General features: G+C 36.0%; 1 protein-coding gene across 8 annotated transcripts in view; it reads left to right on the forward strand.

Annotated features, from left to right (window-relative positions):
* Positions 1 to 16,721, forward strand: part of SPIDR (scaffold protein involved in DNA repair) — a 563,099-nt gene that overhangs the window by 231,412 nt on the left and 314,966 nt on the right. For all 8 annotated transcript variants that reach the window (XM_027596436.2, XM_027596446.2, XM_027596452.2 and 5 more), the window contains one exon: positions 3,126 to 3,226. In XM_027596436.2, coding sequence (XP_027452237.1) covers positions 3,126 to 3,226 — 101 coding nt within the window. The remainder of the gene's footprint in view (positions 1 to 3,125; positions 3,227 to 16,721) is intronic.

Below are 16,721 nucleotides of genomic sequence, written 5' to 3' on the forward strand. Positions count from 1 at the left end.
CAGGGCATTATGCAAAGTGAAATAAGCCAGACAGAGAAAGATAAGTACTTGCATGGTATCACTTATTAAGTGGAATCTAAAAACAAAAAAGAAGTCAAACTCATAGAAACAGAGAGTAAAAAAGTGGTTGCCAGTGCCAGTTGTGTATATATGGAGAATGTGATAAAAGGGTACCAGGTATAAAACGAATAAGTTCTGAGGATTTAAAGTAAAAGATGAATAAGTTCTGAGGATTTAAAGTAAAATACAGTAATAGCTACTACCTTTGAGCTTTGATAAACTATAATAGTTTTCAGATTGAAGAACAACAAAAAAAAATCTGACAGTGTAAAAAGGAAAAGTAAAACACAGTGACTAATGTTGTTAACATTGTATTGTACAATTGAAATTTGCTAAGAGAGTAGAGCTTTAATATTCTCATACACACACAAAAGTTAAATATGTGTGGTAATGGATTTGTTAATTAACTAGATGGGAGGAATCCTTTCACAATGTATATCAAATCACCACAATATACACTTTAAATATCTTAGTAAATCTGTCAATTATACTTCAGTGGAACTTAAAAAAAAAAAGTTAATTTGTATGTATACAAACAGAGCCTTATTGAACTGCCTGGGTGACTTTTTTTTTTTTAAATAATGTGGTATGGGGGTGCCTGAGTGGCTCAGCCAGTTAAGCAGTTGCCTTTCCTGAGACCGAGCCCCAGGTCAGGCTCCCTGTTCATTGGGGAGTTGGCTTCTCCCTCTCTCTCTGCTGCTCCCCCTGCTTGTGCTCTCTCGCTTGCACTCTCTCTCTCTCAAATTAATAAATAAAATCTTTTAAAAAAATAATGTGGTACAGGTTTTTACTAGAATTATGATTGTGGAATAGAAGTCATGATGTTTCCATTCCTAAAGTTTTGTTGCATATGATGAGAATTTCTTTGGGCAGATTGGAACAGAGATATCCTGTGAAGCACCAGTACAGCTCCTAATAACTAAAAGCAAGCTCAAATGCTGATTCTATCTTATGGCTCTAGATATTCCCACATGCAGAGAACTGTTCTGCATTTATGTTTACTCTATCTTTTTACTTTTCATCTTATAATTCCTACAGTTTACTTGTGAGATTCTACAGTTTACTTGAGGATGTGGCCTTAACCGTATACTGCTTTCAGATTGCATTTTTTCTTTTCTTCACAGTCATAGGATTGAAAAACCAACATTTGACAAATAACTGTCTAGATCATTGTACAAAGAATACAGTGTTTTGCTTTTTTTCTATATTTATTATGAGTTTCTTTTTAAGTAGTACTCTCTAAGAGGCAGTTGATATATCATTGAAGCTAAGCTTATGAACTCTGGAGCCAGACTGCCTGGGTGTGCATCCAGGTGTGCCACTTATCACATGTCTCACCTTGCATAGGTGTTTAATTTCTCAGTGCCTCAGTTTATCATGTGTAAAATGAGGATGACAATAGTACCTACTTTTATAGTGTTGTTTAGAGAAGGAGTATAAAAGTTACTTTCTGTAAACAGAAGGCTATGAAGCGGAGCTTACACATATATTAAGTAGAGATAGACATAAAAGTAGAGGTTCTTTGGCATATTTGTGATTATGAGAATTATATATATATTTATATGCTATACATTCAGAAATAATAGTGCCATTGAAAAACAAGTGTCTATTGAAAAACAAGTGTCTATAGAAAAACAAAGTAGGTAGTATGATAATATACATAATATGTATAAAAATAAGAACTTTCAGTCATTTCAGTGGAAAGAACATAAGGTGCAAGTAAAAATCATAACAAAATCAGTAACACCAATGACTATTTCTTGAAGGTTTAAATGCTGGGCACTATGGTAAGTCTTTTCTGGTTTCAACAACTTATTTCATCATCTGGCTAGTTATGTAATATTGGAGAATTTCCTTAACCTCCCTCTAAGCTCTGGGTTTTATCATCTATTTGGTAATTATTGATATTTGTTCTTTCTTAATAAAGGTATATTATTAGAATAAAATGATCTTATTCTATCTACAAAATGATCTCTTTTATGTCTTCAGTACATTATCTGTGTACTGAAACGATCAGTGAGCTGGTACATAATTGTGTGAGATAATATATTGATAAATTATGTAGCATGTGGTCATAATGGTGGTTAACAACTGATCCTGACTTTTCTTGAGAGCTCAGATGTGTTAGGAGCTGCTGACTTCTCTGACCCTAGGTAGCTTCCTGAATCAAAAATATTTGTATATATATGTTCATATGCATTTATAATATACATATAAATGAATATACATATTATATATGATTTAATATATGTTAATATAAGCATTGTATTGTTAATATAAAATATACTTATATCATATAATACATAACAATGTAATTATGTAACAATATGTAATTATAATATATAATGTATATTATATATAATATATAAATATTATAATAATATAATTGATAGGTTAGTGTAGTAATATATAATAGTATTATATATATTATTCATTGATGGGGAAGGGTTTTTATGAAGTATGTCCATTGTTATCAATCATCTTCTTGCCATACATGGAAGTTTTTTTTATTTTTATAATGTTGGTATCCTTGCTGTGTGCTTGTGATTAAAACTCATTTGTCTCTGTGGTCCAAATAATAAGCCCATACCCAAATTTTCTTATTTAATGTTCTGCCTATCAGCAATTTGCAGGTTTTATTCTTGACTATAATTCTGACCACACTTTAATTTATATGTTTTGTCAGATTGTGAGGCTCCCCCATGGCATGGCTCATTGCCTTCTTTGCATTACTGGCATCTAGCACTTTGCTAGATAGAACAGGAAAGAAGTGATCTGTATATGTTTATGGGATAAATAAACTAGGAAAGAATAGAAAGGAAATCAAATTGATCTGAGAGTAGCTTGTATTTCTAAGAATCAAGAAACTGAGCTTCCAAGAAATCTTTAAAAAGATTACTGATCTAGGAGGATTGGGCCTCTAGGAAGACAATGTAATGCCAAATAAGTTAGAATTTGTATGTTTTATGTATTTGTCTCTGGTTGGAGAGTATAAAATATAAATGTTCCAACTATTTTGAAACGTTTCTTTTAACTAACTTAATACATTATAATTCATTAAACAGAGGCGGGCTAGCAGAAAGACTAAATGGCCTGCAGAATCGAGAGAGGTCTGCCATTTCTTTGTGGAGACATCAATGTGTTTCTTACCAAAAGACACTTTCAGGTAAGGCCTGCACTGACATCTGAGGCTGTGGGTAAAGAATGTGCCAATTGAAAGTATTTTACATTAAGATATATAAATTTGATCATTAGTATTTTCATGACGTTTTCTTTTTCTCCAGGTGTCCTTTAGGTCTCAGAAATTGTTCTGAAAGATGAGTCCGTTCTTACAAGGTCTACTGATCCCTCCCCATAGAACTTCTCACAGTTCAATAGAAGACTTATTATTAATCTTACTTGGAGGGTTCTGTATTAGGCCTTTCTTTTGTTGTATCTTTTGCTGTATCTGAAAGCCAGTAGCTTTCAGACTTTTGTGACTGCGACCCCTAGTAAGAAATACATCTTATATCTTCTCCCAGTGCACACATGACTTACATGCACACACACACACACACACACACACACACACACACACACACATGCACACCCCTGAAACAAACATTTTATAAACAACACTAACCTTACTAGGTTTGATATATTCTTCATTCTCTTTTATTTTTACCATAATCCTAGTCTCACTAAATTGATGTAGGTTTCCCCTAATGAGTTGCAAGATGGAGTTTGAAAGTTGCTACTACAAGCAAGTGACTGGAAACTCTTGTTTCTTAACAAATTGTTAGATCTTAAAAATATTTCATATACCTAGAAAAGTTTCCTTTCCTGTGAGACTGTGTTCTTTTTCACGGTTTCTTCCTGAGTGGTCTCTCCATCAGGAGGTGGGGAAGAAGTGGGTGAACATGGTGTCTATTCCAAATCTATTAATAGTTTTCCCTCCAGGGGGATCCTTGGAATGGCTCACAGTTTACTCTGGCAAATGTTAGCATGCAAAATAGAACAAGAGTCTAGGTAGAATACTGAACTAGTATGTTGTCAACTCTTGCACATTTCTCTGGAAGACTTTTTAAGTCTGATCTCATTTATTATCTTTAAAATACTTCTCAGCTGGCACCTGGGTGTCTCCGTTGATGGAGCATCTGACTCTTGATCTCAGTGTTGTGAGTTTGAGCCCCAGGTTAGGTGTAGAGATTACTTAAAATTTTTAAATCTTAAAAATAAAATAGGGGTGCCTGGGTGGCTCAGTTGGTTAAGTGCCCAACTCTTGATTTTGTCTCAGGTCCTGATCTTATGGGTCATGAGATCAAGTCCCACATAGGACTCCATGCTCAGCAGGAGTCTGCTTGGATATTCTCTCCCTCTTCTCCACTCATTTGTCTCTCAAATATATAAATCTTAATAAAATAAAATAAAATAAAATAAAATCCTTTCCAGCTATCTTTTAGCAACTGTCTTTTCTCTTTCACATTCTTGTATTAGAGTATTATAATACATATCAGGATGACCAAGAATACTTTTTTTGTTACACAGGCTATGGATCAGCCTGTTGTTACATTTATTACTTTGTATCTTGTCATTTTTTTAAAACAAGGATTATATTAAATAATCATCTTTACAACTCATTTGATCAGTCAGAAAGCCAAGCATATATAAAGGTTGACAACTTTTATAACTCAGGGAAGTCAGTAATACTCTGGCTTAAGCACAAAAAAGAATTTAATAGTGCTTGTTATTGAAAGCCACAGGGAGAAGATTTCATGCTTCAGGCATATTGGTCTGAAAAGGTTGTCAGGTCTTTTCCATGTGGTAATTCACAGCTCCAAGTCCAATAAAAAGAAGGCTTTCTTTTTCAGTATTTTACCAGAAATTCTGAAGTGATTTTCATTGATCTGCTGAGACGTGTATCCGTCCTTGAACTAATCATTGTTGAAGTAGAATATAATAAATAGCACTATACTAGCCCTCTGATTAACTTGTGATCTTTTTTTATTAAGACTTACTTAATAAAAATTAGCAAGTACCATTTATGGTTTAATAATATATTATCTCATTTTAGTGATCTTTCATGTTCTCCTATTTGTAAATACTTATATATACATACTTAACCTCTCAAATATGAATGTCCTTGACTTGGAGAGATCACTTTCTCCTATAATCTATTCACCTCCACCGCTAACTAGTTATGTTTAACTTTGTGTCATTTTCAATTTGGTTTGGGATTCTATGCATTTAAAATTTCTTTTGTTCCCCTTGAACCAGAAAAACAAGGCTTTGCCATCTATTTCTCTTTGTTCCTGTTCTGCTTTTGCCTCCCTTCCTTTGAAGTAATCATATAAGAGAATAGTAAGCTTGGATTTCTTTTTGAGTGGATATAAATATTTACGTTATTAAATTTCAGTGCGGCAACTTTTATTTCTTAGTGATATAGACTAGCTTTATATTGAGAGGTTGGGATGGGGTCATAAGCCACAAAATGGTAAAAACAAGATGGGAAGAATGGAGGACAAGAAGAGGATGGCAAACAGAGTAACTGGGATACTTAGCTTTTCCTTGGACTCTGGCCACTGTACACTTAAAAGGCCGAACATTAGAAGTGCCATCTATATGCTACATTAGTGTTCATGCCACACCCTTTTTTCCTTTCCCTAACAAAAAGGTAGAATGTTAATTCTTGAGGGTTCTTAGAGATCTTATAGTGTCAGCTTCTTTTGGGGGGATGGAGAGAGTATGTGACCTAGAAGAGGGAAATGACTTGCTCTGATTATTCAGATTAACGGAAGGAACAGGGCTAGAACCCCAGCCACCTGACTGCCAGTGTCATGCTCTTTCAGTGGAACCACATTCTGCCTCATAAAAATAATTTTTTCACTCCTCTACCAATTTGCTCTTGATATTACATTAAGGAATAAACAAACACCCCAGATTGGACTTAATGTGTCCAGTATGGTATCTGTCCTGAATTTTGTTGACTTTATAGCCTTGCAATATTGTAAATATCCTCAAGGTGAGAGGAAGACTTGGACAGACTTTAATTTGGACCATAAATTCCTAAGAAATAATTGGAGAAAAATAGCTTCTTCTTTTCTCCTTCAACACCGTCCTTGTCATTGTTGTATCACATTTGAAGGTTTACTGTATGGCAGGTATAATGCTGAGGGCTTACTACATATTAAATCATTTAATATGCAAAATAATGCTCTAAGATTCAATTTGCTTTCCTTATTTTCCAGATGAAAAAGCTGTAGGTCAGGGCACCTGGGTGGCTCAGTTGGTTAAGCACCTGCCTTCCGCTCAGGTCATGATCCCAGGGTCCTGGGATGGAGCCCCACATTGGACTTCCTACTCAGAGGGGAGGCTGCTTCTCCTTCTCCCTCTGCTGCTCCCCCTGCTCGTCCTCCCTCTCTTTCTCTCTCTCTCTCCCTCTCTCTCAAATAAATAAATAAATTAAAAAAAGAAAAAAGCTGTAGATGGAATGAATATATGGTATACATGAGTAAGCCCAGGTTTGAGGTTATCTCTAGTCTATGTTCTTATTCACCAATCTATGTGGGCCTTCATTAGATGACCTGTTTGGGCTGGGGAAAGGATTTAAGAAGGCAAGTGATTAAGGAACCAGCAAAATTAGAAATACTGATAAATGTGATTTTGTTTGGGGAAAAAGTAGTCTTTCAGTGTGAAGGTCCATATCACGTTCTTGAGACAGCACTGTTTTAAGGAGTCTAGGACATAAATTTGAAGGTTATAAATCATGAATCTTGTGTAGGATACCCTAAAATCTTACGATTTTGATAGGGAGGTGGCAGATTGTCTTCTTAATTATTCATGTTAATATATACTAGAAGTCATTCTACATTGTTGTCCAGGTTTCTCATTACAGTAAATTGACCAAATTGTCAAGCACAGAGGAGAGAGTTACCTTCTGGAAGCTGGAATAGAAAAATATCAAGTCAAACAAGTGTGACTATGTGCCTGAAATGAAGGGGAGAAATATGACCTTTTATTTGGCTCAGAAGCACCAAATAGTTTATTTGGAATGTCCCTTATAATTTGGGGGATAGAGGGTATATCAGTTATACCATGAATAAAAGACAAAGGCAAAATGAAACAAAAACACAGAGTCAAAAATGAATCCATTACTTTGGTATATGAATGTGCCCATCTCCAATGGTTTTACTTTCTTTTGTTTTTTAAGTAGGTTCCATGCACAACCTGAGGCTCAAACTGATAACCCTGAGATCAAGAGTCATGTGCTCTACCGACTGAGATTTGGATTTTATTTTTCCTTTCTTTTAGATGAATTTCTTATTTTTCGGGTCTATTAGATCCTCTTCTTGGTGTCTTGTAATACGTTCTGCCATTTTTCTCATTCCTTTTGATATAACTTACTATAAACATGTATTAGGAAGAAAATTTCACTATTTTGTTTACTTTATGGCCTGGCAGAAGTTTTTTCTTTCAGTTTACATTTCTTATTTCTACATATTTATAGTAACTGAGTAAATAAAAGAAAAATGTATTAACATTAATAGTTCCTTCCAACCTTAATCCCAAGAATGAAAATTTAGTAAATAGCTGAGATTTAATGATGGATTTATTAAAATATCTATATTATTAATCTAAACTCTCTGAGCCTCTTAATTTTCCTATCATAAGTGAGTGTAATAGTAGTACCTCAACTGTTGAGCTTGTGCTAACAATAAATCTGATACTTCATGGGAACACATACAGCTGCAGGACAGAGTCAGCACTCAGTAGATGGGGAAAAGAAAGAGACACTGCATTATTCTGCAAAATCAGCTTCTCCTCCTCTTCCTTAGGGTTTGGATGTACCTTTCGGTTTACAAGATACTGCAGTCAGAGTTCCATTTTATTTCTCACACATGGAAGTGGATTGTTCATCCTAGGTTAATTTTGACTGAACAGGTGAATAGATCGGGCTTGGCTTTCCTTCTTCTAATGGGTTTACTGAGAAATCTAGGAATTAGTAGTACTTTTATGAACCACATCTTGGCTTTTGGTTAGATATTAAGTATAGCATATCTCACTCAGTCTATCTTTATCTCTTTCAGACATGAGAAGTAATGGTTTACAAAATTAATGTGTCAATTGTAATTATTTACTTGAGGCCTTTCTTCTTACATTTGTTCCCATTTGAAGAGTATTATCTAATTAATCCGTAATGCGGAGGGGTGTGCACTTCCTTATTGATTTGAAATGTTTGAGTGAATGTCTCCAACACATCTTTCTGCCTTTTTTGAAATCATTTTATTTTGAGATAGCTATAGATTGACATGTAACTCATGCAGTTGTAAGAAACAATACAGAATGATTTTCTGTGCCCTTCGCCTGCTTTCCTCCAACAATGACATCTTTCCTAACCATATTATGATAGCACAACCAGGATATGAATCCAGGATACAATTCACTGACCTTATTCAGATTTTACCAGTTTCACATGTACTTGTAAGTTTGTGTGTGTGTTTTATATAATTTTATCATGTATAGACTAAGGTGCCCATCACCACAGTCTGGATACAGAACAGTCCATCACCACAAGAATTCCTCATGCTACCTTTTTACAGCCACAGCCACCTCTTTCCTACCCTCCTCTCTAACACCTCCCAACTGCTAATCTGCTCACCATTTCCGTAGTTTCTCTCCGTGGTTACATCTCAAAAATGTTATATAAATGGAATAATATGGTGTGTAACCTTTCGGGATTGGCTTTTTTTCACTCAGCATAATTCCCTCAAGATTTATCCAAGTTTGGGGCACCTGGGTGGCTCAGTTGGTTAAGCGACTGCCTTCGGCTCAGGTCATGATCCTGGAGTCCCGGGATCGAGTCCCGCATCGGGCTCCCTGCTCAGCAGGGAGTCTGCTTCTCCCTCTGACCCTCTTCCCTCTCGTGCTCTCTATCGCTCATTCTCTCTCTCTCAAATAAATAAAAATCTTTAAAAAAAAAAAGATTTATCCAAGTTTGTATGTATATCAATAGTCAACTTCCTCTTATTGGTGAGTAGTAGTCCATGATATGAATGTACCATTTTGTTTAACTGTGCACATGCTGAGGGACATTTTGATCATTTCCATATTTGGGCTATTACAAATAAAGGCGCTATGAACATTAGTGTACAACTTTTTCAGTGAACATAGGTTTTTCTTTTTCTGATATAAATGATCAGGGGAGAAATTACCAGGTGTTATAGTAAGTGCATGTCTAGTTTTTTGTTTTTTAAAGATTTTATTTATTTATTTGACAGAGAGAGACACAGCGAGAGAAGGAACACAAGCCGGGGGGTGGGAGAGGGAGAAGCAGGCTTCCCGGTGAGCAGAGAGCCCAATGCGGGGCTCGATCCCAGGACCCTGGGATCATGACCTGAGCTGAAGGCAGGTGCTTAATGACTGAGCCACGCAGGTGCCCCTGCATGTCTAGTTTTATAAGATGTTGCATGTTAATATCAAATCACTGAATATTTCTAACATAACATAAAAATTTCTTTAACACCTTTGCTTTGTGGATTTTAATTTTTCTTTACTTCCCTCATGTATAGCTTACTTTTCTGGGCTATTTTATAACTCCCACTTATACCATTTAATAATCAGTTTTGTTTTCCCTGTTTCTACCTTTGAGTACATTTCAATATAAAAGACATATCTCAGGGTTCTTCAGACTTGAATAAATTTTAAATGTGTGCCTATTTCCTTGGCTGTTTTTCTTTTTCTTTTTTTTTTTTTTTGTGGTCATTAAGGAGGGACTGAGGTTGGCCGTTTGAAGACAGAAGTGTGTGTGCTGCACATAAATGCTAATGTAGATGGGTGTGTGAGTTGACAGGCAGAGAAGAGGGGGCCAGAGGCCTGACTACCCAGGGCCTGGAGGCCATGATTGAATTTTCTTAAAATTTATTAAGTGTAATTAAGATATGTTGTATTAGTTTCACGTGTACAACCTAATGATTTGGTAATTCTATACATTACTTAGTGCTCACCATAAGTGTAGTTGCCATCTGTCACCATACAAAATTATTACATTATTTTGTTAACTATACTAACTATATTCCCTGTGCTGTACTTTTCATTTCCATGACTTACTTATTTTATAAATGGACTTCATACTCCCCTTTGTCTATTTTGCCCATCCCCACCCCTCACCCACCTTCCAAAGTGATGCCTTAGAAATGCATTTTGAAATGTGGCTGTGGAATAGGGAATGGATGATTATAGAGCAGAAGAAAAATATTTCCTAGGTTTCTCTTCAGGAACCATTCTATTTTTCTTCTTCCTTTTTGAGAGGAAGCAGTTTTCCAACACTGCTTTGTGATGGCCAGTTTTTATTATGTGATATCCAAAGCATTTCAAGTGTTTGTTAACCCATTTAATCCTAACAATAACCCTTCCAGTTAGGTCTTCAGATACTATTTAAAGATGAAGAGAATGTGGACAGGCGCAGCCCCGTGTGTCTGGCCAGCAGGTAGAAGAGCCAGATTTGCATCAGACTGTCAGTGGCTTATGATCATAGCCCATCTTGTTCTAGCTAGGTTGTTGGGAGGCAGATCCAGGCAGGCACTGAGAATATATGCCTGTGGCATGACTGAGTTCTGGAGATGTGAGTATAGCAAAGTCTATGCCCCGATCCCTTGTTCAACCTGTGTTTAGTAAGACTGTGACAAATACATTCACAATGTTTGATATCTAAGTTTTTTAAACCAGAAATAGTTAAGGATATTCTTGGATGGACAAAACCTGTGAACTCCTTGTATTGCTTAGGAAGAGAGTAGGGTGAAAAAAAGGTAAGTGGAAAAAAAAAGGGTGTTCTTCAGATAAATTATTTTTCACTATGAGATTTTTGTTCTGAAAACTTCACTCTAAATTTGAGAAAGATTGTGGGGTAGGGTTGGAGAAAACAAGTAAAATCAGTGAAGTGCAGTAGCATTTACTGGTGTCCAAAGCAGAATTCTCTCTGAATTTTCTTTTTCCTCAACTTGTGGTTATCAAATATGTTGAGAGTGGTCACTAAGCATGTGTGTGTGAGTTCTCACTTTGGAACACCCTTTGATATGCTTGAGAAGGTAAAAATGATGTAGGTTTTCTGTGTATGTGTTTCAAACATAATAAATATGTTGTCTTGAGCTTAGATTAGTATTATAAGAGCAAAGAATGAATTTAGTTATTCATATTGGTATTAGTATTTAATAGCTTTTATATTAGCATTTTTATTATTATTATTATTTTTGCCACTGGGTTACGGTCAGCTGAAATTTTGTGAAGTGTAGGCCACAAAACATTATAACTTCTGTAGTGCCTTTCTCCCACACTGCTCAACAGCATCTTGATACTGCTACCAGGGAAACCTTGCTTTCCACTTACACCACTAGCCAGCCCCTCAGGAACCTCTCCTCAGTTAGTTGGTAGAATGCCCATGCTGGTTCATCTGGACAAGGTACTGAGTCTCCTTAAAATTCACAGAGTTATTCAACTGCCATACTCTATTAGATAACTGTGCACTATTAGTGTATCTAATACACTAATAGTGTATCACTATTAGTGAAATCTGTTCAGATTTCAGGAGTTCTTATTTTTTCTTTTATTATTTTAATTTCCTAGTCTCTTTGCATTGAGAATAATTATTTCCTTAATTTTCCCACCATGATTTTTACAAAATTATATTCACTTCCTTATTGTTTTTCCAATGTCACCTTTTATTACACATGTCCCCTTCAAAGGTTTTGTTATTTTTTTATGGGGTTTTTGTTTTTATTTGTTGTTCTTTTCTCCTCCAGAGAACAGTCTCTGAATTTAGGGGAAAAATTGCCATTTGTTATTTCTTCTTGGATTTCTGGATACCAGACTTGAAAGTTTTTCAGAGATGATGCAAATAGGTGAGACTGGAGTTCAGATTGATGCAGATAATATAAGTGATGGCTCCCACTGAATGCTCCTTCCTGCCAAGCACTGAGTAGAGCAGTGCCTATGTACTTCTTCATGTCACCAATCATCTCCAGAACCCTTCAGAGCTGCACTATGCCTTCCAGATTATAAAAGTACCCAGAATGTTCTATTGTTAGTCCATAGAATCAGAAATTGTTTGTTAAAGGAAGAAAGCTGATTTGGGGATGGGAGACAGGGCCACTACTCTTTTATTTATTTGTTTTTCACTGCCTATTGTTAAACAACGTGGGGTGGGGTTTTTTGTTTTGGTGAGCTTTGTTGGATGTTTAAGGTTGCTTCAATTAGCTAATTGAAAACATTGATTCTCCTTTAAGTTGTATTTTAGAAGGTAAACAACTAAGTAATATTTAGTGTCTTTTTCTATAAAATTGTCATGTACATCATTTATGCAGAGGAAAATTTTTTGTGCCTGTATTTCTTTGTTTCTTTTTTTTTTTAAGATTTTATTTATTTATTTGACAGAGAAAGCATAAACAGGGGGAGTGGAAGGCCGAGGGAGAAGGAGAAGCAGGCTTTCCGTGGAATAGGGAGCCCCATGCAGGGTTCGATCTCAGGACCCTGGGATCATGACCTGAGCTGAAGGCAGATGCTTAACCGACAACTGAGCCACCCAGGTGCCCCTGTGCCTATATTTCTGTTTTGGTTTTAGTTATATGAAATCCATGTTCTTTTCCCATACTCCTGCTTTACTGGTGCTTAGAGTCTCGTGGTGGAAATTGATGTTTGCAGGAAAGGGTCACAGATAAGGAGCTAGACAGGTAATTATTTATTAATTCAACAAGTGCTTATTGAGGAACTACTGTGTACCAGACACTGCACCATGAATAAGCAAGATCTGGTCATTGCACAAATAGAACTTCTATTTCAGTGGGTAGATGATAAGCAAAAAGAATATAGGTGCAGGTTGGCATAGTAAAGGATTTGTGAGGGAGTGAGAGTGTGCACTACACACTAGACAGGCCGTGGAAGACAGCTTCAGATTTATAATGGGTACCTACAGCCTCTGTCTATGTTCTAGGACAGATTATCAAAGGAAGATGGCTAACTACTTATGAAACATTAGAGGTTTTGTTCTTTAGTAATTTTTGCCAGAAAAATTATATTTTATTTAACTGAAATTTTGAAGAGCCCAGTTTTTTCCTGTTTCTATTTTTTCCCCAGTTTCATTGAGAAAAGCAATATATAAGTTTAAGGTATACAGCATAAATATTTGCCATGCAAGTATCGTAAAATTACAGTAAGTTCAGTTAACATCTATCATCTTACATAGATAAAAAAAAAAATAAAGGAGGGGCTCCTGGGTGGCTGAGTCATTAAGCGTCTGCCTTAGGCTCAGGTCGTGATCCCAGGGTCCTGGGATGGAGACCCACATCAGGCTCCCTGCTCGGCTGGGAAGCCTGCTTCTCCTTCTCCCACTCCCCCTGCCTGTGTTCCCTCTCTCACTGTGTCTCTCTCTGTCAAATAAAGAAATAAAATCTTTAAAAAAATAAATTAAAAAAAATATTTTTTTCTTATGATGAGAACTATTAGGATTTACTGTTTTAGCATTAGGTGTAGTCACTTTTGTAGGTTACATCCCTAGTACTTATATATCTTACAACTGGAAGTTTATACCTTTTGATAATCTTCATCCAATTCCCCTCACACACACACAAACACACGCATGCATATGCATGTGTGCACACGTGTGTGCTCACTCCCACCTCTTGTAACCACAAATCTAATCTCGCTGTGAATTTGGGTATTTTTTGTTTTTTGTTTTGTTTTTATTTTTTTTAGATTCCACATATTAGTGAGATCATACAATATTTTTCTTTCTTTGGCTTATTTCACTTAGCATAATGCCCTCAGGGGCCATCCATGTTGTCACAAATGGCAGGATATTTCCTTTTTATAGCTGAATAGTATTCCATTAATATTCCATTATTTTATATATATATATTCTATTGTGTGTGTATGTATGCATGTTTGTGTGTGTGTATATGTGTATATATGTATATATATATATATATACACACACACATATACACATACACATACCACATTTTTTTCATCCATTCATCTATTGATGGACTCTTAGGTAGTTTCCATATCTCCGCTATTGTAAAAAGTTCTGCTGTGAACATGGGAGTGCAGATATCTTTTCAAGTTAGTGTTTTCACTTTCTTTAAATAAATAACCCAGAAGTAGAATTGCTGGATCATATGGTATTTCTATTTTTAATTTTTTAAAAAGATTTTATTTATTTATTGGAGAGAGAGAGAATGAGTAGGGGCAGAGGCAGAGGGAAAGGGAGAAGCAGACTCCCTGTTGAGCAGGGAGCCTGAAGCGGGGCTCGATCCCAGGACCCTGAGATCACGACCTGAGCCAAAGACAGACGCTTAACCAACTGAGCCACCCAGGTGCCCCTGTATTTTTAATTTTTTTTGAGGCCCTTCCATACTGTTTTCCACAGTGGTTATATCAATTTACATCCCCGCCAACAGTGTACAAAGGTTTCCTTTTCTCCACATCCTTGCCAGCATTTGTTACTGTTTTTCTTTTTAATGCTAGCCATTCAAACAGGTGTGAGGTGATATCTCACTGTGGTTTTGATTTTCATTTCCCTAGTAATTAGTGATGTTGTACATCTTTTCATGTACCTATTGGCCTGAATAGCCCATATTTTTTTTTTAAAGGTTTTGTTTATTTATTTGACAGAGACACAGCGAGAGAGGGAACTCAAGCAGGGGGAGTGGGAGAGGGAGAAGCAGGTTCCGTGAGAAGGCCCCCTGAATAGGCCATATTTTGTTTTTCCTTTTTCCATGTTTTTCCTTTTGTGCAAAATCATTATAATTGGAAGATTTCTTAAGGTTATTATTGAAGCCCAATAAGAGGCAATTTACTTAGTATATATTATATTCAGGCAATGAAATATAAAAGTACAATTTAAACCTTTGGAAAATTCAGGATGCAACAGAATTTTTATTTAAATGCCTTTTTACCATGTGAATATTTCCTTTTCTTCAATTATATTTTGTGTTGAAACATAACACAAAAAAGACCAGAAAATATAGACATGCAGTTTAACATGTACATATAAAGGAAGTACCACTGTATAACCACCATTACTCTTACTACTCTTATTTCTTTTATTCATTTATTCAAGCTTTTATTAAGCAACATATATGCTGCCACCACTGACATAGCTATCTGACCCTGTTATAACATTATAATTATTTTTCTTGCTTTCTTATTTAAAATAGTAAAGCTTTATTCTTTAGAAGGAAACAAAACGGTATTTTGCACTTGAAGATGTTTTAGTAATGTCTGTAAAATTTTACTTATTGAAGTGCTTTTTGGAAAATCAGACAAAAGAAACAAGACCAGAAGAAATAAAGTGTATTACTCCTTACGAATTGTAGAGAGAGTGACTACAGTGAATTACTCCTTGAAGAATATTTTATTTATACAATTTTAAGAGAAATAGAAGGAATCTATATACTATTCCTTGTGCTGATGATCAACTATAATAAATACTCAGGATAGTGCTCTGGAGCAACTCTAACTAATGCTTTTAGGCTTTCTTCACATTGTATAACAGTCTGGAAGTATTAGTAAATATTATAAAATAAATTGTAGAAAACCATTAAACAAAGGTTATCATTGGAAAAGTTGTTGAGGAGTGCCAGTGTGGCTCAGTCAGTTAAGTGTCTGCATTCGGCTCAGGTTATGATCTCAGGGCCCTGGGGTCAAGCCCCTGCTTGTGCTCCTCTCTCTCTCACTCAAATAAATAAGTAAATATAATCTAAAAAAATAAAAATAAAGCAAAAGGTGTTGGGACAGAATTTCTTTTATAAAAGAAGAAATTTATCAAAATCAAATATATTGCTTTTATAATTAAAGAAGAAGGGAGAAAATGTGAGGTAGCAAATAACACCCTGGATTTTACTTATGAACTACTAAAATGTGTACCATTGTATCAGGAGGTGAATAGCTCAATAATGAGCCTGGTTTTTCCAGTGAGGCAGGTTTTCGAAACTCAGAGTATAAGGTGTTGTTTGTCCTTGAGCATGATCAGCTGTGAACAACCTCAGAGGCTTGGTTTTGTAATCTCTGACACTACAAGTTCCCATTAGGCACTCCTCCTGGGGCTCTCCTTGTTACCTGCACAAACCTTAACACAGGCATTTCCGTGCTCCTGATGCAAAGGAAGGCTGAGAATTGAACATTGGCCCTGAGGGCACCCACTGCCCCCAGAGTCCCTCTGGCCAAGGCCAGGAGTAGTGGCTGCAGGACCTGAGAAGTAGGGTCCCTGTGGCCCTGTTGGGAACAGGCAGCCAGAAATATGACCCCTGCCTCTTTCTCATTGCTTTCAAGGGACCCCTCTGAGGCTGGGGAGCCCCTGAAAATGGGGTCATTTTTCAGACTCACCGCTTGAGTGGTCAAGAGAGGAAGAAGGAATGTTAGGGCCAGCATTTTCTATACAGAAACAGTGGTGTGAGCAGGAAGAAGAGTCAAGAATCCTGTGTAGATATGTGTGTGTCTAAAAGACTTATCTTTGCTGTAATATTTTCTCATAATTAAAGAATAATTTGGGGTAGAAAATGTTAGGCTGATTATTTCTGCCAAAGCAAGTTGATTGGCAAATTAAGAGCCCTTTATTTAGAAGAAAAATAATTGTTAGTAAATACATATGATTTCATCTAAGCCTCCTGTAGCAGTGTTTTTAAAATTAG

This window comes from Zalophus californianus, chromosome 4, assembly GCF_009762305.2.
Source record: "Zalophus californianus isolate mZalCal1 chromosome 4, mZalCal1.pri.v2, whole genome shotgun sequence".
In the NCBI taxonomy this organism is placed as follows: domain Eukaryota; kingdom Metazoa; phylum Chordata; class Mammalia; order Carnivora; family Otariidae; genus Zalophus; species Zalophus californianus.